This window comes from Salmo salar, chromosome ssa04 (assembly GCF_905237065.1).
Source record: "Salmo salar chromosome ssa04, Ssal_v3.1, whole genome shotgun sequence".
Classification (NCBI taxonomy): Eukaryota; Metazoa; Chordata; class Actinopteri; order Salmoniformes; family Salmonidae; genus Salmo; species Salmo salar.
In genome coordinates, this window is record NC_059445.1 from 24,494,250 (window position 1) to 24,520,507 (window position 26,258).

General features: G+C 40.3%; 1 protein-coding gene across 50 annotated transcripts in view; it reads right to left on the reverse strand.

Annotated features, from left to right (window-relative positions):
• The window catches only part of LOC106602685 (butyrophilin subfamily 2 member A1), a 112,687-nt gene that overhangs the window by 18,616 nt on the left and 67,813 nt on the right, over positions 1 to 26,258 (reverse strand). For 49 of the 50 annotated variants that reach the window (XM_045716730.1, XM_045716729.1, XM_045716728.1 and 46 more), the window contains one exon: positions 178 to 243. In XM_045716730.1, coding sequence (XP_045572686.1) covers positions 178 to 243 — 66 coding nt within the window. Of the gene's footprint in view, positions 1 to 177; positions 244 to 500; positions 567 to 816; positions 883 to 979; positions 1,001 to 1,780; positions 1,811 to 1,899; positions 1,942 to 2,069; positions 2,169 to 2,376; positions 2,527 to 2,618; positions 2,784 to 2,879; positions 3,228 to 3,335; positions 3,399 to 5,792; positions 6,031 to 26,258 lie in introns of those variants that run through there. The other variant, XM_045716731.1, reaches the window with a different exon arrangement.

Consider the following 26,258-nt stretch of genomic DNA (forward strand, 5'->3'; position numbering starts at 1 on the left):
ATCATATACAGAATATCATGAGTAAACATTACATTCATTTATGTTTTCTGTCTCTGTTGAATGGAAATGGTGAAAGTTATTTCAAAAGGTGAATGCTGAACTGAACTGCGATTATGTCAAATTATCATAAAAATATACAATTAAAAGGGTAATATATTTGTTCTCCTGTTACTTTACCTTTCAGATTCACTTCTTTTCCAGCTGCTCTCTGGTCGGTATGTCTCGGCACTGTGTTTTCTGCCCCTAACGGAGCACATTTAGGTAATACTGAAATTCATTACGTTACTACATTGTCAAAGTTATATAATATCATATACAGTTTATCATGAGTAAGCATTACATTCATTTATGTTTTTTGTCTCTGTTGAATGGAAAAGGTGAAAGTTATTGTCAAAAGGTGAATGTGGAACTGGGACAGGCAAATCCTATTGCGAATATGTCAAATTATCATCAAAATATACAATGTAATGGTTCATATATTTGTTCTCCTATTACTTTACCTTTCAGATTCACTTGTTTTCCAGCTGCTCTCTGTACGGTAGGTCTCGGCACTGTGTTTTTTGCCCCTAACGGAGCACATTTAGGTATTATTGAAATTCGTCAGGTTCCTACATTGTCAAAGTTATATTATATCATATTCAGTATATCATGAGTAAACATTACATTCAATTAGGTTTTTTGTCTCTGTTGAATGTAAAAGCTGAAAGTCATTGTATAAAGGTGAATGTGGAACTGGGACAGTTAAATCCTATTGCGATTATGTTAAATTATCATCAAAATATACAATTAAAAGTGTAATATATTTTATTACTTTACCTTTCAGATTCACTTGTTTTCCAGCTGCTCTCTGTTCAGTAGGTGTCGTCAATGTGTTTTCTGCAACTAACGGATCACATTTAGGTAATATTGATATTCATCAGTTTACTACATTATCAAAGTTAAATAATGTCATATACAGTATATCATGATTGAACATTACCTTCAATTAGGTTTTTTGTCTCTGTTGAATGGAAAAGGTGAAAATTATTGTAAAAGGGTGAATTGTGGAACAGGGAGAGTATACCCTATTGAGATATGTGCATATTATGCTTGGTGTCAATGGAATATTTCCTCAATATTAAGTTAGTTTCAAGTATTAGCATGTATTGCCATTTCACAGAGAGATCAGAGTAAAACGGTTACCTGCCGGCACCTGTCCTAGCTCAGTTTGAGTTGAAATATAGAGACACAATCATGTCAACATAAAATCCATCATGGCTTATGTTGTCATAACTCATCTCACACTTAGTTTATTTATCACACAGATCAGATGAGATACTGTTTCTGCACTTTTGGCATGACACATTTTACATGTTAAAGAAATGTTTCCCCCCTATTACTTATTACCTTCGAGATTAATTTCTATACTAGCTGCTATCTCTTCAGTTGTTGGTATCTGTTCTTTGCTTTCTGCCCCTAGGACACCCCATTTAGGTTATTATCCTGCAGTTCATTAATCATAAATATTTAATTCATACAAAACCTGGCTACTAAATGATTATCAAAGTTAGAAAATGATATCATCATGATAGTGAATAACCTGCAATAGTTTTATTTTGCTCTATTGAATGGAGAAGGTAACAGTTATTGTAAAAAGGTCAATTGTGGAACAAGTAGAGTGAAATCCTATTGAGATATGTGCATATCATGCTTTGTGTCAATGGAAAGTTTTTCTCAAAAATAAGTTAGTTGCATGTATATTATGATAGCCTTCACCCAGAGATCAAAATAAAACAATTACCTGCTGGCCTCTGTCCCAGCTCAGTTTGATCTGAAATATTGAGACACAATTGTCAAAATAAAAAAACTCATTATGTTATGTCATAACTCATATTTCATTCTTAGTTTATTTATCACTACCTGAACGGTTTCTGGACTTTTGGGATGAACACCACATGGACCCTAAAAGATAAAACAAAGATTATTGTTTCAATATTTTATGGACAAAATATTTTATGACACATTTCTATATAGGGTCATTATTACTGTTAATTAAATCACAAACACTAATATGACTGAATTCCAGATACCTCTTCGTTTCCACAGGATGACAGAGCACAGAGCACAGATGATGACCAGAGACAGGACCAACAGGACCAGAGTCACAATGAAGGCTTCTTCAGAGACTCCTGCACACAGAGACTCAACATGGATCAAATGACTCTAAAGCTCTCAAGACATGACATCATCAGAACATCATCACGGTGAAATTAATTAGCAAAAGAAATCTGTAGACACCTTTTCAACATGTTCCTCCTCCTCTAAACTAGTGTCTGTGGGATGGGGGAGAGAGGGATCTGATCGTGGGTAGGATGTTTGTGTAGGAGACTAACTCACCAGGTACAGCTGTAGGACCTGTGTATATATGTGGCAGAATCCTGCCCTCTCTCTTCATCTCCTCAGACAGAGAGACTGTACAGGCGAGCCAATCGGAGTATGAGGGAGCGTAGAGCAGCCAACTACTGACACTCACCAAGCCCTGGGGATCTGACACATAGAGGGTTGAGGATGCACATGTTCACAGACACACAACTCAAACCTATACAGTATAGCTGTGTAGTGATTCTAGAAGTAATTACCAGAGGTGTTGAGCACTTCTTGTTCATTTCTGATCTCTGTCCCCTCTTTGTTTGTCCAGGTGACTGTGGGTTGTGGTGACCATCCCTCTGATAAACAGGTAATGTTCACCTGACCTCCTCCTTCTCTAGCTTCAGCTACAGACAGAACTGGGATACCACCTAATACTAGTGAACATATAAAGGGTGAGTGTGAGGGCATGTTACAACCATGAAAAGTTTGGACAAGGCATATGTTCTGTGAACCTGTCCCCAGCCGCTTACCATTGACAGTGAGGAAGACACTGGCCTTATCGAACCACTGTTCGCTGCTGACACGGCACACATACTCCCCACTGTCTTCCACCGTCACCCTCTCCAGTGTCAGAGACACATTCCCTCTCTCCATCCCCCCAGTTAGAGACACCCTGCCCCTGTACCGGGGGTCCACAGGGGCCTCCTGGATCTTGTGGTCCTCGTACAACAAGGCAGGGCTATAGGAGTTATCGGGCCGGTACCAGCGCACCTCCAATGGCTCCGCATTGAAGAGAGGTGAAAGTTCACAAGGTAGAGAGACAGAGGAGCCTGACCATGCCGTGATTGGAGCATCAGGGACTGACACTGAAAAGTCATCTAGAGGTAGAGTAGAGAGATACAGATGGAACATTGGGGATGGATTCTCAGACTGTTTTATCCAGGTAGTGGAAAATATTGTAATTCCATTAGTATACAAATTCTTACCAGGTTTTTGAGCTGTGATGGGAACGGTGAGGACAGCCAGTATCACCACCTTCAGACACAAACCTGTGGTAAAGATATATCACTGTGACATCAGTTTGATTATGGGCAATTCCATGGTAAAATAATTGTCCTGTGCTTTTGTAAAATCTTCAGTGGAAATTCTTCAAATAAGTCCTTGTGCATAGAGGTGTGAGGTTTGTATTGTTTTTTTGTTTGACATACATTTTAAAGTGAAAAATCTGAGTCATTCTGTTTCCGTGGAAAAGCCTTTATATTACTGCTATCTTGCCTGCCAGAAAATGATACATTTATCAAACAGAGATTTTAGAAAAATAGAATACAAATACAAACGCCTGAATGAGTATCTGGTTGATGAATTCTTTATGAATTATACTAATCATGCAGGGCGCTCAGGACCTCAGACTGGGGTGACATTTCACCTTCTAACAGGACAATGACCTTAAGCACACAGCCAAGACAAAGCAGGAGTGACTTCGGGACAAGTCTCTGAATGTCCTTGAGTTGCCCAGCCAGAGCCCAGACTTGACCTCGATTGAACATCTCTGGGGAGACCTGAAAATAGCTGTGCAGCAGCACTCCTCATACAACCTGACAGAGCTTGAGAAGATCTACAGAGAAGAATGGGAGAAACTCTCCAAATACAGGTATGCCAGGCTTGTAGCGTCATACCCAAGATGACTCAAGGCTGTAATCACTGCCAAAAGTTGCTTCAACAAAGTACTGAGGAAAGGGGTCTGAAAACTGAATACTTATGTAAATGTGACATTTCCATTTTTACCTGTTTTTAATTTCTCATTATGGGGTATTGTGTGTAGATTGATGAGAATTGTTTTTTTTTTTCATCCATTTTAGAATAAGGCTGTAACGTAACAAAATGTGGAAAGAGTCAAGGGGTCTGAATACTCTCCAAATAATCTGTATACCAATCATGCAGTTTGGAGTTATGACCAATGTTCCCTCTGAGCTGTGCGCAGAACAAATATCAGCACGTGTACAGAAGCACAAGATTAATCTTCACTCAACTTTCTAGAGTTTTCCCCTTTAGTGAACACTATCACTTTCACTCTACTGTGGGAATTGTGCTCGAATCAATGCAATATTAGTCACTTTCAAAGTAACATACCGAAACAAAACAAACCTATGCAAGAGATTTTCTTGTAGGCAGAGCGTATCGACGTAGGATTCTATTACATTGACAAGGATTACTCAGGCCCCTACTCTACACAGACTGGTGCGCCATAACCAATCAATCAGAGCTGCAGTAGGCCTATATGCAAATAGCCATTGCTGTATATGGATCTGTGCCATTCACTTTGAACTGAACTGGGTTTACAGTATGAGCGGTCATGAGTAAATGTGCTTGTTTTGAGATCAAAGCGATAGCTGCATTTAGCCACCTGTGCACATTTCTTCATATTCTTTGCTAGTTAGTGAGTTATTAGCCCAGTTATACCTAATTTCTAGTCATCAATTGGGGAATGGTACTGCATCGCAGTGCTAGCTGTGCCACTAGAGATCCTGGTTCGAGTCCAGGCTCTGTCGTAGCCGAACGTGACCGGGAGACCCATGAGGCGGCATACAATTGGCCCAGCATCGTCCGGGTTAGGGAGGGTTTGGCCGGCAGGGGTGTCCTTGTCCAATCGCGCTCTCGCGACTCCTTTGGCGGGTGGGCGCATGTACGCTGACACGGTCGCCAGGTGTACGGTGTTTCTTCCGACCCATTGGTGTGGCTGACTTCTTGGTTAAGCGGGCATTGTGTCAAGAAGGACGCACGGCTCTCAACCTTCGCCCATCCCGAGTCCATATAGGAGTTGCAGCGATGAGACAAGACTGTAACTACCAATTGGATACCATGAAATTGCGGAGAAAAAGGGGTAAAAGTTAAAAAAAACAATTGGGGAGTGGTTACTTCCTACAAGAGCACGAAATGTCGGCATTTCTAGCCATCTTTGAAAAGCGAGACAGGTAAGAGCATTTTTTTTTTGTCTTAAAGGGGCAGTGTTGTATTTTGAGTGGGCTTGAATAAGCTAAGTAGCCAATAGGGAGAGGGTATCATAATGTGTCTGATTCTCTGTAATAATGTTATGGGAAAAATAATATTTGGCCACTGTTAAAACTGTAACTGAAAGCGGGTACTACATCAGTGTTCATAGTAAATTCGGGCCAGAAGTTGCACAGAATTTTCACAATTTTCAAATTTGCGCTCAGTAGACCTGAAAGTTGCTCAGTGCTGAAGAAAATTTGAGGGAACATTGGCTATGACTATAGACTGTAGATAGCAATAATTAAACATCTCTTTGAACTAAGTCATTGGTCAAAACTGACAAGAGACTAGTCAGAAATTAGCACTGTTTAAAGATTCAAGTAAGGGGAAGAGAAGAGAGAAAGAAGGTATTTGTAATGGAGAGGTGATAATATAATCAAATGCATTTGTACCTGAGCGCGTGGTCCGTCTCCTTCGATAAATTTCCATTGCACGATCAAAAATTACCTTTGGAATCATCTATTCACCCAATGACCGACTGACATATCAGTGTTTGTATACTAAATGTTAAATATCACATTTGCATTCTACCAATCCTATCAAAAGACTGAGAATCAATTAATTCTCCCTCTCCCGTAAACTCCTCTTTTTCCCACTGTCAGTACTTTCAATTTCTCTTTTCCATCAAACACCCCTAAGGCTTATTCATTTACTAACTGTTGAGCAACACGGTGCCTTCAGAAGGTATTCGTAATCATACCCCTTGGCTTATTACACATCTTGTTGTGTTACAGCCGGAACTCAACATGTATTATTTTCACCTCACCCATTTACACACAATACTCAATGACTAAAGGAAAACATCTATTTTTTTATGTTTGCAAATGTATTGAAAATTAAATAAAGAAAAATCTCATTTACACAAGTATTCACAGCTTTGAGTCCATACCTGTTACAATGACAGTCGGCAGCGATTACAGCTTTGAATCTTTCTGGGTAAGTCTCTAAGAGCTTTGTATTGAATTGAGCCTGGATTGTACAATATTTGCACATTATTATTAAAAAAATTCTTCAAGCTCTGTCAAGTTGGTTGTTGATCATTGCTAGACAGCCATTTTCAAGCCAATTTTAAGTCAAAACTGTAACTCACCACTAAGGAACATTCAATGTCTACTTGGTAAGTAACTCCAGTATACAGTACATTTGGCCTTGTGTTTTAAGTTATTGTCCTGCTGAAATATTACTTTCTTTCCCAGGGGCTGTTGGAAAGCAGTCTGAACCAGGTTTTCCTCTAGGATTTTGCCTGTACTTAGCTCTATTCCTTTTAATCCAAGAAAACTCCCTTGTTCTTGCTGATGACTAGCATATCAATAACATGATGCAGCCACAACCATGATTGAAAATATCGAGTGGTACATAGTGATGCGTTGCAATGGATTTGCCCCAAACATAACTCTTTGAATTCAGGACAAAGTTCATTTCTTTGCCACATTTCTTGCAGTTTTACTTTAGTGCCTTATTGCAAACAGGATGCATATTTTGTAATATTTTTATTTTGTACAGGCTTCCTTCTTTCCACGCTGTCATTTAGGTTAGTATTGTGGAGTAACTACAATGTTGTTGATCCATCCTCAGTTATCTCCTATCACTGCCATTAAACAGTGGTGTAAAGTACCTAAGTAAAAACCTATTTAAATGACTACTTAAGTCTTTTTTTGGTGTATCTGTACTTTACTTTACCATTTATATTTTAACAACTTTTACATTCCTAAAGAAAACAATTTACTTTTTACTCCATACATGTTCCCTGACTCCCAAAAGTACTCGTGACATTTTGACAGGAAAATGCTCCAATTCACGCACTTATCAAGAAAACATCCCTGGTCATCCCTACTGCCTTTGATCTGGCGGACTCACTAAACACAAATGCTTCCTTTGTAAATTAATGTCTGAGTGTTGGAGTGTGCCCCTGGCTATCCGTAATACAAGAAAATGGTGCTGTCTGGTTTGCATAATAAGGAATTTTTAATTATCAATACTTATAAATATATTTTAGCAATTCCATTAAAACATTTTAATAAAACCAAATACTTTGACTATTATTCAAGTAGTATTTTGCTTTGTGACTTTTACTTGAGTCATTTTCTATTAACCTCTACGGGATTGGTGTCCCTGAACTGGGATGGTTGTTGCTAACGTGCACTAATGTGATTGGAATGATGTAAGTAGCAGCCAACTTTCTAGGACATAGACATGTCTTATATGGGTACAAAGCTTAAATTCTTGTTGATCTAACTCGTGTCCAATTTCCAGTAGCTATTACAGTGAGAAAAAAAATACCATGCTATTGTTTGAAGAGAGTGCACAACAACACTTTTCACGGCAACTGGTTTGATACATTCACCTCTGAAGGTAAATATTGTACATTCAGTAATCTTGCTCTGATTTGTCATCCTGAGGGTCCCAGAGATAATATTTAGCATAGTTTTGTTTGATAAAATCAATTTTTATATTCAAATGTAGAAATTGGGTTCTACTGTTTGAACCCCTGCGGTCTCCCTCTCCAGTAAACTCCCTCTCTTTGTCTGACTGTCTGGACTTTCACTGTCTCCTCTCCATCAAACCACACCCCCAAGGCTTACTCATTTACTAAATGTTGATGAAAAGCAGACTTCCGTCTCCTATGTCAGTTGATGCACAATTGTATGGGTTTGTCAGTCTTTTTCGTTAGTGGCATCCTGGTCCAGTCTGTTCAATGCACTGAATAGACCACTGAGTGGAGGTGTTGCACAGGAGTTTTTCAAATAACATTAATTCAATATCAGGTTAGTTTATGTCAATACTCAATACAGAAATCAACAGTGTTGATATTACAGATTTACGTCAATCATCTTGCTAAAGGTAGTAAATATACATTTAAAGTATAATGTGTCTACGTAGTTGAATTCCCTGTTAGTGTCTCAGGGTGTTACAATGGTATTTGATTTAATATGTATTTCCTCCTTTATCATCCAGAGTCATTTAACTGTTAAGGAACATTTGTCACGTAACCCAGGGATGAAAACGCCAAAGAATGTGTTAGATGACACAACGTTAAACAAACTGTAAAGATGTACCTTTTGATTCAGCATCAAAAAAGGAAAGCATCTGTCTGTCACAATCTAAGAACACTCCAAGTGTTGTAAGAATTGCTTTTCCAGATTCTTGTAGGCTTAGAAATTGCTTGTATTAGGCAAATGTGCATGACCTTTATAAAGGAGAGCTGTCCTTAGTGCAAAACCAGCATATCTTCTCCATCTGATTGGGACGTGCTGCTGTCCAATGCACACGGTACAGTGCACTAACTAGACAACAAGGAGATGTAGCATTGGAATCTGTAACAAAAGCTGTATTGTGGCAGCTGACAGGACACCATGGTCAATGGAAAATATTTAGCAGTCAGTCTTTTACTCTTGATATTAATTTATTTAAGCATATTACATTTTTTAACAGGAGGACATCATTATCTAAATACCTTTCAACAGAATTAAAGAATATGATACTGCTAGCTTTTATTACAGTTGAATTACAGTGTACATCAATAATCTCACTACAAGTAACAACAAGTTTAACAGTTGTAGTTGTTTTGAATACCCTTGTTCCTCAGACGACAAACCATATACACCTGGGCATCATGAATAACACTCATGTCTAAAATGATATCTCTGACCACGTGTTCCTTACTTCAACATGCCTGTTCTATTGATGAGCAGTATTGTTGGACATGTGTCTCATGAGACACGTTATTACCCTCATCTCTTAGTTTTCATTCAATATTGTTATTGGGTGTGCGTCATGTTGTCCAGGGCTAAACACAGGAAGAAAGTTGTAGGATGTCACCACATTCCAAAAAGTGTAGATATGTGACTCTGTATCAACATTATAAAAAGACAGAGATGGTTTATCACAGTCTAGAAACAATCCTACCACAGAGAGATCTTCAAACATACCATGACAGTTGCCCACAGTCACCCACTGCTTTATCCACGGTTTCATCCCTCACCTTAACTTCCCCAGTAGTGTTGTTCTGATCTGAAACCCTGATTAGCCAATACATGAGGATGCCTTTCATCGGAAGATTTCATATTTTCGTTGATGTACTGAGCTGTCTTTCCTTCTTGAGTCACTCTAATAGCACTGTGAGCAGTTTTTTTTCATCCATAGTAATGTTCTGAGGGAAGAGAATATGGTTTTATTCATTGACATCCAATATTAATATATGTAAGTAGTGTGATCTAGGCCTACTTAATAATTATCTTAAAGGGATAGTTTGGGATTTTGGCAATGAGGCCCTTTATCTAGCTATCCCTGTACACTTTAACAGTCATTGTGCTAACGCTACTTAGCATTAGCTCGCAAAACTCCCTCAAACTTCTTTCATACTGGAAGGAGACATTAAAATGGTATCTGACTCTGGCGAAGTCGATAAAGGGCCTAATTGACAAAATCACTATCCCTTTATAAGGGAAGTAATCAACATGATTGCATGGCCAAATCAACTCAAATAAACAACATTATTTGTTTTTTTGGGGGGACCTTGAGTGGTTCTGGACCAGTTCCGACAGACATTTTGGTGTACAAAGCTCTCAGTGAACGTCGTAGGGTACCATGTCTTAAGGCGTCAGCATGCTTATTAATGGTGATTTGGCCACTTTATGCCCCTATCTCTCCCGTATTACCATGGATCACAGTTTATCCTGGCTCGTAGACTAAGGAACCATCTAACATTAAGTTGAACTTCCCCTAAACGTAAACAAAAACATGTAACAATTTTGGCACATTGTTTTTCCTACCTTGGAATCCTTTCACCTGGTGCCAATCTGCAAATAAACAAATACCAAGTAAATGTAAAACGCAGATGTTACAATGAAGATTGTGTAGGAAAATAATGTTAAACATTTTTACCTTGAAGAATCATTCCTTCTTTGACGGGTTGTTTCTTAGGACTGTTTTCTGTCCCTAACAGGGCACATTCATAATAAACATAGTTAGGTAAATATATTGCAAACCAAACTAAGAAAGGATGCATGATTATCAATGTTATCCCATAGTTTATGATCATGAATATTCATGAATTACCTTTAAATAGTTTGTCTCTGTTGAGTGAAAATTCAAGACAGTGTAAAAATGAATAAAATTGTTGAACAGAGTCAAATCTAAACTTCAGATATTCGACGTAGAAATTTGAGCTCCAGACATGTCATATGAGAATATCTCCCACAAAAATGTGTCCAGAATGAAACAGTTAGCTTACCTGATTTATTCTGTTCAAGCTTAATTTGATCTGAAAACAAAGACACAATCAAAATCATGTTAATATAAAATCAATCATGTTTTATGTTACAATGTGTCACATCTAATTTCATCACACAGATTAGATTTCACATTTACAATCTGTATGGTTTTTACATTTCTGTGATGAAAACAATGTGCAAGACCCTGAAAGATAACAAGAACGACTGTTGAAAGGTTTTCAAATAAAAATCTTTGTTAACAAATCTCTATACAGTAATGTTATCATTGACATATATTGCTGTTAATGACAAGAATGTGTTTCATACCTCTATGTTTGAGCAGAATGCAGACCACAGTTGACAGAGCACAGAGAAGGAGCAGAGACAGGACCAAAGTCACAATGAAAGCTTCTTTCCAGGCTCCTGCACACATATTCAACATGGACCAAATTCTTATAACATCTTCGTAAAACAGATATTCTTCCTAAGCATTTTCACCTCAGTTTTTGTGGGGGTGAGTGGATATTTGGATACAGTGCCTATAGAATGTAGTCATTGTAACGGCCGTCGTAAGGAGTAGACCAAGGCGCAGCGGGTTGAGTGCTCATCTTAAACTTTTATTTTAATAAACTTGAACACTTCACAAACTTAACAAAACGAATGACAGCTAAACAGTTTTGCAGGCTAACCCTAGCAGTGCAAAAACAACTTCCCACAAACGACATGTGAAAAAGGGCTACCTAAGTATGACTCCCAATCAGCAACAACGATGTACAGCTGTTCCTGATTGAGAGCCATACCAGGCCAACACAAAGAAATATACAACATAGAAAAACCATAGGAATACAAAACATAGAACAAAACCCCAACAACACAAAACAAACACACCCCTGCCACACCCTGACCAAACTACAATGACAAATAACCGCTTATACTGGTAAGGACGTGACAGTCATTGCATAAGTATTCACCCCCTTTGTTTAGGCAAGCCTAAATGAGTTCAAAAGCAACATTTTGCTTAAAAAAAATCACATAACAAATGATACACTGTGTGTGAAATGATAGGGGTGTCATAATTTTTCCTACATACAACATCTGTAAGGTCCCTCAGTCAAGTACTGAACTTCAAGCACAGATTCAACTACAAAGGCCAGAGAGCTTTTCAAAAGTATTGTTAAGAGGTTAATTATTATGCTGTGGATGATGTATTAAACCACCCAGACACATTAAATATGCAGTCATCCTTCTGACCTGAGCTGCAGAACAGGAAGAAAACACCTTAGGGATGTCACCATGAGGCCATGAGTTCAATGGCTGTGATGGGAGAAAACTGAGGATGGATCAACAACATTGTGGTGACTCCACAATAATGACCTAAATGATAGAGTGAAAAGAAGAATGAAAACTATACAGAATATAAACAAATATTCCCAAACCTGCATATGTATGTAACAAGGCACTAAAGTAATACTGCAAAAAAAACACAGCAAAGGAATACACTACACGCCTAAATGCAAAGCCTTATGTTTGGGGCAAATCCAACACTACTAAAAAACTGCCTCCTTATTTTCATATCATGGCTGCATCATGATATGGAATGCTTGACATCAGCAAAGACTGGGGAGTTTTTCAGGATGGAAAAAATAGGAAGGAGCTAAGCACATCCAAAAATCTTAGAGGTAAACCAGCTTCAGTCAGTCTGCTTTACACCAGACACTGGGTGAGGAATTCAACTTTCAGCTGGATATTCCCTACAACACAAAGCCAAATCTACAATGGAGTTTCTTACCTAGAAGACACTGAATGTTCCTGAGAGGCTAAGTTACAGTTTTTACATAAATCTGCTTGACAATCTATGGCAAGAGTTGAAAATTGCTGTCTAGCCATGATTCCCAACACCTTGACAGAGCTTGAAGAAATGTTGAAAAGAATAATGGGCAAATATTGCACAATTACAGGTGTGCAAAGCTCTTATGCGACTTGCGCAAAAAGACTCACAGCAGTAATCGCTGCTCCTCCCTTCCTATAGGCAGAAACTCAGGATGTACCCGTGATAAGGACTATTCAATGCTGGTCTGACCAATCGGAATCCACGCTTCAAGATTGTTTTGATCAAGTGGACTGGGGCATGTTCCGGGTAGCCTCAGAGAATAATATGGATGTATATGCTGAGTCGGTGAATGAGTTTATAAGGAAGTGCATAGGAGATGTACTCACTACGAATATTAAAAGCTACCCTAACCAGAAACCGTGGATAGATGGCGGCATTTGTGCAAAACTGAAAGTGCGAACCACCGCATTTAACCATGGAAGGTTGACTGGGAATATGACCGAATACAAACAGTGTAGTTATACCCTCCACAAGGCAATCAAACAAGCGAAATGTCAGTTTAACCTCTTGAGGATACCCTAGGATAGGGGGCGCCACAGCGCATTTTGAAAAAAAATCGTTCCCATTTTCAACGGCCTACTAATCAAACTCAGAAGATAGGGCATGCATATACTTATTATATATGGATAGAAAACACTCTAAAGTTTCTAAAACTGTTTGAATGGTGTCTGTGAGTATAACAGAACTCATTTGGCAGGCAAAACCCTGAGACATTTTCTGACAGGAAGTGGATACCTGATGTGTTGTATTGAGTTTAAACCTATCCCATTGAAAAACACAGGGGTTTAGGAATATTTTGGCACTTCCTATTGCTTCCACTAGATGTCGCCAGTCCTTTCACAGTGGTTTGAGCCTTATAGAGTCAAAACTCAGTGAATGACAGGAGTTTGAAATTGGTCACAGGGGATGGGCCATCACCATTATGACGCCGGCGGCCATGTCTGCCCCCACCTTTGGAAACGGTTTTAAAGGCAATGAAATCATCCCCCTCGAATCTTATTGGCTCTCTTGGTGTTAGAGGCCCTGAACATTTATTTTATACAACGTTTGACATGTTTGAACGAACCTACATGCGCGAGGATTGCTTTCAGTATGAAGTGCAGAGCTGCGTTTGGAGAGAGCCATAGGACGCGCTACCAACATCAGGCTAATGGAACGTGAAGTATGGACTTTTTGACCGAAAATACATCTGTTGTGGACCTGGGATGCTTTCTGATGAAGACAACTAAAGGTAGGCGATTATTGACAATATTATTGAAGATGAGATGGTTCATACTGTTGCATCCAAGATGGCGCCGAGCACTGTATATTAGCTGATTTTCTGAGTATCGCATCTCCTTTTATCGCAAAGTGTGATTACCCAGTAAAGTTAATTTAAAATCTGGTATGACGGGTGTTCTCAAGAGATATTCATCTATAAATGTTAGATTGACAATATACATTTAAAAAATCGTTATAGTATAGCAATTTATTGAAACGTAGCATTGTTTACCGGGACGCTTTTGAGGGGAAATTAGGTAGTCAACGTCAGACAGAGATGTAAAATGCTGTTTTTATATATAAATATGACCTTTATTGAACAAAAGAATGCATGCATTGTATAACATGATGTCCTAGGGGTGCCATCTGATGAAGTTTGTAAAAGGTTAGTGCTACATTTAGCTGTTTATTGATAATATGTGATGGAAGTGGTTGGTCGGAAAATGGCTATGAAGCTGCTTTTTACGATGGACTCATCTAATATAATCTAATGATTTGCTTTTCCTGTAAAACCTTTTTGAAATCGGACGACGTGGGTCGATTCAGGAGAGGTGTATCTATAAAAAAAAAAAATATATATTTTTTATTTTTGTAAAAAATTATGATAATTTTTTAATGCTAATTGGCGATATGATTTTTCGCTGGATTTTGATCCCGCTAACGGGATCAGATGCTCAAGAGGATAAAGACAAAGTGGAGTCACATTTCAACAGCTTAGACACGAGATGTATGTGCAAGGGTCTAAAGACAATCACTGACTACAAAATGAAAATTGACACAGACGTCTTGCTTCCAGACAAACTAAACACCTTCTTTGCCCGCTTTGAGGATAATACAGTGCCACTGAAGTGGCCCGCTACCAAGGACTGTGGGCTCTTCTCCTCTGTGGCCGACATGAGTAAGACATTTAAATATGTTAACCCTTGCAAGAGTGCCGGCCCAGACGGCATCCCTAGTCGCGTCCTCAGAGAATGCGCAGGCCAGCTTGCTGGTGTGTTTACGGACATATTCAATCTCTCCCTATCCTAGTCTGCTGTCCCCACATGCTTCAAAATGGCCACCATTGTTCCTGTACCCAAAAAGGCAAAGGTAACTGAACTAAATGGCTATCGCCCCGTTGCACTCAGTTCTGTCATCATGACATGCTTTGAGAGACTAGTCAAGGATCATATCACCTCCACCTTACCTGTCACCCTAGACCCACTTCAATTTGCGTACCGCTTCAATAGGTCCACAGACAATGCAATCGCCATCACACTGCACACTGCCCTATCCCACCTGGACAAGAGGAATACCTATGTAAGAATGCTGTTCATTGACTACAGCTCAGCATTCAACACCATAGTACCCTCCAAGCTCATCATGAAGCTGGGTCTCAACCCCGCCCTGTGCAATTGGGTCCTGGACATCCTGACGGGCCGCCCCCAGGTGCTGAAGTTAGGAAACAACATCTCCAATTCGCTGATCCTCAACACTGGGGCCCCACAAGGGTGCGTGCTCAGCCCCCTCCTGTACTTCCTGTTCACCCATGACTGCATGGCCATGCACGCCTCCAACTCAATCATCAAGTTTGCAGATGAAACAACAGTAGTAGGCTTGATTACCAACAACGACGAGACAGCCTATAGGGAGGAGGTGAGGGCACTCAGAATGTGGTGTCAGGAAAAAAACCTCACTCAATGTCAACACAATTGAGAGCATCCTTTTGTGCTGTATCACCGCCTGGTACGTCAACTGCACTGATCATAACCACAGGGCACTCCAGAGACTGGTGCAGTCTGCACAACGCATCACCAGGGGGCAAAATACCTGCCCACCTCATGTCCCAGGAAGGCCAAAAAGATCATCAAGGTCAACCACCACCAGAGCCACTGCCTGTTCATCCTGCTACCAGAAGGCGAGGTCAGTACAGGTGGATCAAAGCTAGAACCGAGAGACAGAAGCAATTTTTAAATCTCAAGGCCATCAGTATGTTAAACAGCCATCACTAACACAGTGAGGCTGCTGCCTACATACAGACTTGAAATCATTGGCCACTTTAAAGAAATTGATCACTAGTTGCAAAGAAAAAGCCATATCTCAGACTGGCCAATAAAAATAAAAGATTAAGTTTGGCAAAAGAACACAGACACTGGACAGAGGAACTCAGCCTAGAAGGTCAGCATCCAGGAGTCGCCTCTTCACTGTTGACGTTGAGACTGGTGTTTTGCAGGAAAAATGTAATGAAGCTACCAGTTGAGGACTTGTGAGGTGTTTGTTTCTCAAACTAGACACTTAAATGTACTTGTCCTCTTGTTCAGTTGTGAACTGGGGCCTCCCACTCCTCTCTCTATTCTGGTTAGAGCCAGTTTGTGCTGTTCTGTGAAGGGAGTAGTACACAGTATTGCACTGGATCTTCAGTTTCTTGGCAATTTCTCGCATGGAATAGCCTTCATTTCTCAGAAGAACAGACTGATGAGTTTCAGAAAATAGTCTTTTTTTTCTGGCCATTTTGAGCCTGTAATCGAACCCACATGCTGATGCTCCAGATACTCAACTAGTCTGAAGAAGGCCAGTTTTATTGCTTCTTTAATCAGAACAACAGTTTTCAGCTGTGCTAACATAATTGCAAAAGGGTTTTCTAATGATCAATTTGCCTTTTAAAATGCTAAACTTGGTGTCAAGTATGCTCCCTCTCCAGCTTCTAGGTCACCAGCATGCTCGTTAGCGCATCATCACTCACCTGGACTCCATCACTTCCCTGATTACCTTCCCTATATATGTCACTCCCTTTGGTTCCTTCCCCAGGCATTATTGTTTCTGTTTCATGTCTGTGCATTGTTCATGGTTTCTTGTTTATGTTACATTTATTTATTAAAACACTCACTCCCTGAATTTGCTTCCCAGCTCTCAGCGCCCTTATTACAGAATAACGCCTCAGCTAAGAGAAGTATCAGGGAGTGTTTCATAAAAATAAAAATAAAATAGGTTGGAATGACATCGGGTCCGGGAGCTGCTACAGGCTCTCATGCCTCAGACAGATTGCCAGGCTCCCCTGCCTCCGCCGGTTCGTCAGGCTCTCATGCCTTCGCCGGATCACCAGGCTCCCCTGCTTCCACCGGCTCTTCAGGCTCTCATGCCTCAGCCAGAACGCCAGGCTCCCCTGCCTCAGTCGGCCTGTCCGGTCCCCGCGCCCCAGCCGGTGACAGGTTCCCGCGCATCAGCAGGTGTGACCGGTCCGCTCCTGATCCCCGGGATCGTACCTTTCTTTGGCGTCCTGCGGCTGGAGCCGATCGCATCGGGGAGGGGGTACCGACACGTATGCTCTCTCTCCGGTGCTGTAGGTTGCTATGCTCCCGCGTCTCAGCCGGACTGACAGGTTTCCCGCGCCTCAGCAGCGGTGACTGGTCCGCTCCTGATCCCCGGGATCATCATTTTGGCTGGAGCTGCGCGTCGGGGAGGGTGTACTGTCACGTGTGCTCCCTCTCCAGCCTCTAGGTCACCAGCCTGCTTGTTATGGTGCACACCTGTCACCATCGTTACGCACACCTGCGTGTCATCACTCACCTGGACTCCATCACTTCCCTGATTACCTTCCCTATATATGTCACTCGCTTTGGTTCCTTCCCCAGGTATTATTGTTTCTGTTCTGTGTCATGTCTGTGCGTTGTTCATGTTCTCTTGTTTTTACTATGTTACGTTTATTTTTTAAAACACTCACTCCCTGAACTTGCTTCCCGACTCTCAGAGCACTCGTTACACTTAGATTAGCTAACACAACATGCCATTGGAACACAGGAGTGATGGTTGCTGATAATGTGCCTCTGTATGCCTATGTAGATATTCCATAAAAAATCTGCCGTTTCCAGCTACAACAGTCATTTACAACATTAACAATGTCTACACTGTATTTCTGATCAATTTGATGTTATTTTAATGGACAAACATTTTTGCTTTTCTTTCAAAAACAAGGACATTTCTAAGTGACACAACTTTTGAACAGTAGTGTATATATTCTTATTCCATTCCTTAACTTAGATTTGTGTGTATTAGGTAGTTGTTGTGGAATTGTTAGATTACTTGTTAGATATTGCTGCACTGTCGGAACTGGAAGCACAAGAATTTCGCTACACTCGGAATAACATCTGCTAACCATGTGTATGTGACAAATAAAATTTGATTTGAGGTGTTTCTAACATGTATTCACTCAGGGGGGTGAAGACTTATCAAATAAAATTACTGTATATTAGTGTTTAAATTTTCATTAATCGTTGATTATGTTAAGAGATCCAAGGGGGTGTGGTCTTTCTACAGGCACTGTATGTGGATATTTTACTCTACTCTTTTCATTGTTATTATTCAGTATTGATTAATGTACTGCATTGTTGAGGGAGGTAGCACATAAGCATTTCACTGCACCTTTTATACCTGCTGCAAACTGTGTGATGAATACATTTGATTTGATATGCTGTTTGTGTAGAAGACACACTTACCAGGTTTGTGAGGAAGGATTCTACTCTCTCTCTTCTCTTCCTCAGACAGAGAAATTGTACAGGAGAGCCAATCTGAGTCTGAGGGAGAACACAGCAGCCAACTACTGACACTCAACAAGCCCTGAGAATCTGTTACAGAGAGAAGGGGGTGATACACAACCATCTATTATGAGAGAGATTCACTCATAGATACGATTTTGTGATGAATTAAAATTGCACAGTGCCTAGTTTCTTAAGACTAGAATTACAGAGGTTATCAGCCTCTAAGTACTCGCTAGAGAACGCGCTGTTGGGCGTCATCTTTATCCTACATATCAGATTCATATACTGTGTTATTAGGGGTGTGACAACCTGGCTATACTCGTATTCGTAAATGGAGCCTTAAATTGACAGTTACTTGTGATCGGAAAAAAACTAAAGTGTTTTTTATGCCTAACTAGATGTTGGCAAAATGTCTCATCTCCCTGTAGGCTTATAGACCAAAAAGCTGCAGGTTAGGAGCAGCGCGCTGAGGTGTGTGACTCTGTCTGTGTGTCCTTTCCTTAAAACTTGCTGCAGGCAAACAAGTTTGCTGTCAGAGTTTCTTCTTCTTTCCCTACTCTCGCTTCACTTGTTAGATATTATGCACATTGATAGCTTGCTAGAAAACATCCTTGCCTATTGATTTATCATAGTAGCAGGCTAACAGGAGGCAGCAACAATCTAAATGATCAGACCGAAATATGCGATGAGAAGTGATTGGGTGAAATAGACAGCTTCGCTCTATCCAATTAGATGAGCAGGATCAATGAACAGCCCTCCGTTCTCTTTCTTAAACTAGCTAGTTTAGTTATTTAGTGCACGATGCTGAGGAGGACGCGCAGTTGCATGCTTTCTTGGTGTTCACAATTCTTCTTCATCATTACACTATTGTTCTAAATTCAATCAACCTCTTCATCCTCCTCATCATTCAGTTCATTCAAATATAATTGTAAAGTCACGTGCACGATTATCAGTTTCTATCGCCAATTCATCTATTGACCGCATTCATTCAGTGAGGAGAGAGAGGCATATTAAGTCCCAGGTACCATTTAACATTTAACATTTTTACCAATGCCCAACAGGGCATTTGTCTTGGCTCCTTAAGTTAGGAATCGGTGTGAAAAAGTAAACAGGTTCTATATACTTTTCTGTTTGTGATTTAAAAATTCTGACAACCGAGCAATGTAAAATATAACTATTTAGGAGGAGAAAATTGCTTTCAAAATGGCAGATTTATTTTTATTAAAAAATCAAATGGAAGGTTCTAGTGTTGAGGCTAAGTTCATCTTTAAAACCATTGTAGGAGCATCATTATATCTTTGAGCTGTTTCCTAAAACCATCGTTACTTAATTAAGTTGCACTTGAAAACACTCGTAAGTTAAGAACTGACTCAGACCACACGTAGAACAGGTAAGTGCGTCTTTAGATTATGTTTTGCCCTCCCACGAATCACCTGTATCACTGTAACCGCTGATAACTTTAGAACAAAACTGAATTCAAATACAAAGTTTACAAAATCTTTGCAATTTTTTACAAACAAGTAAAGGATACATGTTTTTTTAATGCATTTTAAAGTAAATATTCATAGGCTGCATAGTCCTAGATTCATATTGCATATTCAATCAATTGACTTATATTTTGGTATTGCAGGCTAAAGTAATTTTTCATTTTGTGAAACAACATTATTATTATACATTGAGCTTTAAGAGTATTGGGAAAGTGACTTTTGTTGTTGTTTTGGCCCTTTACTAACAGGGCCAAAGATACAATGAATATGAGGTTGAAGTGCAGACTGTCAGCTTTAATTTGAGGGTATTGCCATCCATACTGGGTGAAGCGTTTAGAAATTACAGCACTTTTTGACATTGTCGCCCCATTTTGAGGGTCCAAAAGTATCGGGTCAAATTCACTTATGTGTATTAAAGTAGTAAGAAGTTAAGTATTTGCTCCCATATCAATAGCATGCAATGATTATATCAAGCTTGTGACTCTACATACGGTAAATCATGTAGTGTCATTTTGGAGTCACTTTTATTGTACACTGAACAAAAATATGAACGCAACATGCAACAGGTCATATGAGGAAATCAGTCAGTTGAAATTAATAAATAAATAAAGCCATAATCTATGGATTTCACATGACTGGGAATACAGATACGAATCTGTTGGTCACAGATACCTTTAAAAAAGCTAGGGGACTTGATCAGAAATCCAGGGCGGGATAAATGTAGGGGCTTACCGTCGGGGGCCCAAGAGTCAGCAGAAAATAAATAATAAAACAATGGTAATGAAAAAATATTATAATTGAGGAAATACAGTGCATTAGGAAAGTATTCACACTCCTTGACTTTTTCCACATTTTGTTACTTTACAGCCTTATTCTAAAATGTATTAAATTGTTTTTTTCCTCATCAATCTTCACACAATACCCCAATATGACAAAGCAAAAAGGTTATTAGACATGGTAGACCAAAAACTAAAACATCACATTTATGTAAGTATTCAGACCATTTACTCTGCACTTTGTTGAAGAACAGTCTTCTTGGGTATGACGCTAGAAGCTTGGCACACCTGTACTTGGGGAGTCTCTCACATTCTTCTCTACAGATCCTCTCAAGCTCTGTCAGGTTGGATGGGGAGCGTCGCTGCACAGCTATTTTCAGGTCTCTCCAGAGATGTTCAATCAGGTTCAAGTCCGGACTCTGGCTTTGCCAAAAGGACATTCAGAAACCTGTCCCGAAGCCACTCATGCATTGTCTTGGCTGTGTGCTTAGGATTGTTGTCCTGTTGGAAGGTGAACCTTTGCCCAGTCTGAGGTCCTGAGCGCTCTGGAGCAGGTTTTCATCAAGGATCTCTGTACAATGCACCATTTATCTTTCCCTCGATCCTGACTAGTCTCCCTGCCACTGAAATACATCCCCACAGCATGATGCTGCCACCACCATGCTTCACCTTAGGGATGGTGCCAGGTTTCCTCCAGACGTGATCCTTGGCATTCAGGCCAAAGAGTTCAATCTTGGTTTCATCAGACCAGAGAATCGTGTTACTCATGGTCTGAGAGTCTTGAGGTACCTTTTGGCAAACTCCAATTGAGCTGTCATGTGCCTTTTACTGAGGAGTGGCTTCCGTCTGGCCACTCTACCGTAAAGGCCTGATTGGTGGAGTGCTGCACCTTCTGGAAGGTGCTCCCATCTCCACAGAGGAACTCTGGAGCTCTGTCAGAGTGACCATTAGGTTCTTGGTCACCTCTCTGACCAAGACCCTTCTCCCCCGATTGCTCAGCTCTAGAAAGAGTCTTGGTGGTTCCAAACTTGGGTTCTTTGGGACCTTCAATGCTGTAGACATTTTTTGGTACCCTTCCCCAGATCTGTGCCTGCCTCGACACAATCCTGTCTCTGAGCCCTATGGACAATTCCTTCGAACTCATGGCTTAGTTTTTGCTCTGACACGCACTGTCAACTGTGGGACCTTCTATAGACCGGTGTGTGCCTTTCCAAATCATGTCCAAACAATTGAATTTACCACAGACTCCAATCAAGTTTTAGAAATATGATGATCAATGGAAACAGAATGTACCTGAGCTCATTTTCGAGTCTCATACCAAAGGGTCTGAATACTTATGTAAATAAGGTATTTCTGTTTTTTATTTTTAATACATTTTCAAAAATGTCTATAACCTTGCTTTTGCTTTGTCATTATGGGGTCTTGTGTATTGATTGATGAGGGGGAAAAGTATTTAATACATTTTAGAATAAGGCTGTAATGTAACAAAATGTGGAAAAACAGAAGGGGTCTGAATACTTTCAGTGAATTTGTCCCAAAACATTTGGTCCCCTAAAATAAGGGGGACTATGTACAAAAAGTGCTGTAATTTCTAAACGGTTCACCCGATATGGATGAAAATAGCCTCAGATTAATGCTGACAGTCGTCCAAATACTTTGTAGCTCACTGTATTATAGACTAAGCCATTAGAATATTCCTTCTCAATATCAGTCGTCAGTGTTCATTCCAATGTTAAGGTAAGAATTTGAATAGAGAAAGCTGATACGGGAGCAGCGCTGCCTTTCTTTCAACCCTATAATTATCGACACTCCAATGACACACTTAGCGAACTTTCTCTCTGTGTGGTGTTTTGGGAAACGGATGTTAGGTCTACATCTTTGACCATTGTATTAACTGGAGAAGGAGAGAGAGAGGGAGAATTTCTAGTGATGATTTATTACTGTCTATGTAATTACCTGAGGTGAAGAGTACATGTTAATTTTTTATCTCTGTCCCCTCTTTGTTTCTCCAGTGAGTTTAGGTTGTGGTGACCATCCCTCTGATGAACAGGTAACGTTCACCTGACCTCCTCCTCCACTGGCCACGGAGAGAACTGGGGCGCTGCCTGTCACTGATAGAGAGATAAGGGAGTGTAGAGGCAGGCTACAATGATGTAGGCTAAACAACAATAGTGAGAAACGATTGTATCACATTTTCCTGTGGATTACTTTTAAGTTGTAAAAATAAGTGCCACTTTATTGTGAGTATTCTATATTTTATGTAGAGTTCGGTGCAGTATTGCAGATGTAAAATCATGTTGAAACTGTTTCAGCCATAAGCCTCTTACCATTCATTGAGAGATACACATTGGCCTTTTCGTACCACCTTTCATTGCTGACATGGCACACATACTCCCCCCTGTCTTCCAGTGTGACCCTCTCCAGTGTCAGGGACACATTCCCTCTCTCCAGCCCCCCAGTTAGAGAAACCCTGCCCCTGTACCGGGGATCCACAGGGGCCTCCTGGATCTTGTGATCTTTGTACAACAAGGCAGGGCTGTTGGAGTTCTCGGACCGGTACCAGCGCACCTCCAATGGCTCAACATTGAAGAGAGGCGAGAGTTCACAAGGTAGAGTGACAGAGGCGTTCAACCGGGTCAAAATGGGACCATTAAGGACGGTCAAGGTGAAGACCTCTGGGGCTGGGTATAGGAGGAAAGAAATAAGAACGTATGATGAAGAATACTCATTTAAGTCCTGTTTAGGTCTTTAATAACCAAGAGATTGTTTTAGTGGGTAAATGGAAACTAATGTAATTAACAGAGTAAACGTTCTCACCAGGTTTTTGAGCTGTGATGGTAACAGTGAAAGCAGCCAGTAACAGCACCCTGAGGCATACCCCTGTGTTGAAGAAAGAGGACAACAGTGTTACATTACCCAGCTAAAAGGATTAATAAATCACATTTTGTTTAAATTATCATGCCAAGTCATAAAAAAAAGGTTGGTCAATATATTTTTATTGCTCCTTTATTTAACCAGGTAGGCCTGTTGAGAACAAGTTCTCATTTACAACTGCAACCTGGAAATATAGCAATGAACATTGGACTTTCACTGATCGAACATACACTGTAGAAAACCATAGTAATAGAAGTTGACTGATGTGAAGTTTATGTGATACCATGTAAAGCAGTATGAGATAACATGAAACTACACAAGTGTTCCAAAAACAAGTTTTCACATGATTTTACATGTGAAATTTCACGTGAAATCATGTGATTTTCCACATGTGAAATCATGTGGTTCATCTGTAAGTGTAGGGATTCATATAAGAACACCATTATTCAACAATAACAGGAAGGGTGGTAATCACACAGCATTATTAAATGCTTGTGTACCTGATTGCATGGTCCCTCCACCTTCATTTCCTTTTATTATGCGGTTGAAAATGGACGGGATCTTCTGGTAATCTGGTAGATTAATGGCTGAATCTAAATATCATAGTATATTAAAAAAGTATTCAAATAATTATTTGTATACCTTGTAGACAAGAGTGGTAATAGACCAGGGAGAAAAAGAGGGAGTCTGTCCACTCCTTCCCTTAGAGTATGACATTATCTTCACGTTCACCACATCTGTTTATTGATTTTCAAGTTGGCTTTCTACCACAGTTGGTGCTCATCATGAAAGGGGACCCATTCATTGAAGGGTAAAGTACAGTGCATTCGGAAAGTATGTAGACCTATTGACTTTTTACCACATTTTGTTACATTACAGCGTTATTCTAAAATAGATTTTTTTTTAACTAATCCTCATGATACTACACATAATACCCCAAAATGACGAAGTGAAAACAGGTTTTTAGAAATGTTTGCACATTTATTACAAATAAAAAACTGAAATTATTTACATGAGTATAAGTATTCATACCTGTTGTTATATGACTCGAATGTGAGTTCAGGTGCATCCTGTTTCCATTGATCATCCTTGAGATGTTTATAGAACGTGATTGAGTCCACCTGTGGTAAATTCAATTGATTGGACATGATCTGGAAAAGCACACACCTGTCTATATAAGGTCCCACAGTTGAACGTGCATGTCAGAGCAAAAACCAAGCAATGAGGTCAAAGGAATTGTCCGTTGAGCTCTGAGACTGGATTGTGTAGATCTGGGGAAGGGTACCAAGCCATTTCTGCAACATTGAAGGTCCCCAAGAACAGTGTTGTGTCGTCATTGTTAAATGGAAGAAATTTGAACCACCAAGACTCTTCCTAGAGCTGGCTGCCCGGCCAAACTGAGCAATCAGGGGGGAAGGGCTTTGGTAAGGGAGGTGACCAAGAACCCGATGGTCACTCTGACAGAGCTCCAGAGTTCCTCTGTGGGGATGGGAGAACCTTCCAGAAGGACAACCATCTCTGCAACACTGCACCAATCAGGCCTTTATGGTAGAGTGGCCAGACGGAAGCCACGCCTCAGTAAAAGTCACATGACAGCCCGCTTGGAGTTTGCCAAAAGGCACAAAAGGATACTCAAACCATGAGACCCAAGATTATCTGGCCTGAATGCCAAGCGTCACGTCTGGAGGAAACCTGGCACCATCCCTACGATGAAGCATGGCAGTGGCAGCATCATGCTGTGGGAATGTTTTTCAGCGGCAGGGACAGGGAGACTAACCTGGATCGAGGAAAAATGAATGGAGCAAAGTACAGAGAGATCCTTGATGAAAACTTGCTCCAGAGCACTCAGGATCTCAGACTTGGGCGAAGGTTCACCTTCCAACAGGACAACGACCCTAAGCACACAGCCAAGACAACGCAGGAGTGGTTTTGGGACAAGTCTCTGATGGTCCTTGAGTGGCCCAGCCAGAGCCCGGACTTGAACCTGATCGAATATCTCTGGAGAGACCTGAAAATATCTGTGCATTGACGCTCCCCATCCAACCTGACAGAGCTAGAGATGATCTGCAGAGTAGAATGGGAGAAACTCCCCAAATACAGGTGTGCCAAGCTTGTAGCGTCATACCCAAGAAGACTCAAGGCTGTAATCGCTGCCAAAGGTGCTTCAACAAAGTATTGAGTAAAGGGTCTGAATAGTGAATACTGATGTAAATGTGATATTTCCATTTTTACCTGTTTTTAGCTTCTCATTATGGGATATTGTGTGTAGATTGATGAACATAAAATAATATTTAAGCTATTTCAGAACAAGACTGTAACATAACATGTGGAAAAAGTCAAGGGGTCTGAATACTCTCTGAATGCACCAATCAAGCAGTATGGAATTATGACCAATGTTTCCTCTATACTGTGCGCAGAACAAATATCAGCATGCGCAGAGAAGCACAAGACTGAGCTTCACTCAACTTTCTAGAGTTTTCCCCTTTAGTTAACACTATCAAATTTTCGCTCTACCTTGGGAATTGTGCTCGAATCAATGCAACGTTAGTCACTTTCAATGTCACATACCAAAACAAAACAAATTATGCAAGAGATTTTCTTGTAGGCAGAGCGCATCGACGTAGGATTCTATTGCATTGACAAGGATGACTCAGGCCCCTACTCTACACAGACTGGTGCGCCATAACCAATCAATCAGAGCTGCAGTAGGCCTATATGCAAATAGCCAATGCAATATATGGATATGTGCCACTCACTTTGAACTGGACAGACATTTTCAAGTCTTGCCATAGATTTTCAAGCCGATTTAAGTCAAAACTGTAACTAGCCACTCAGGAATATTC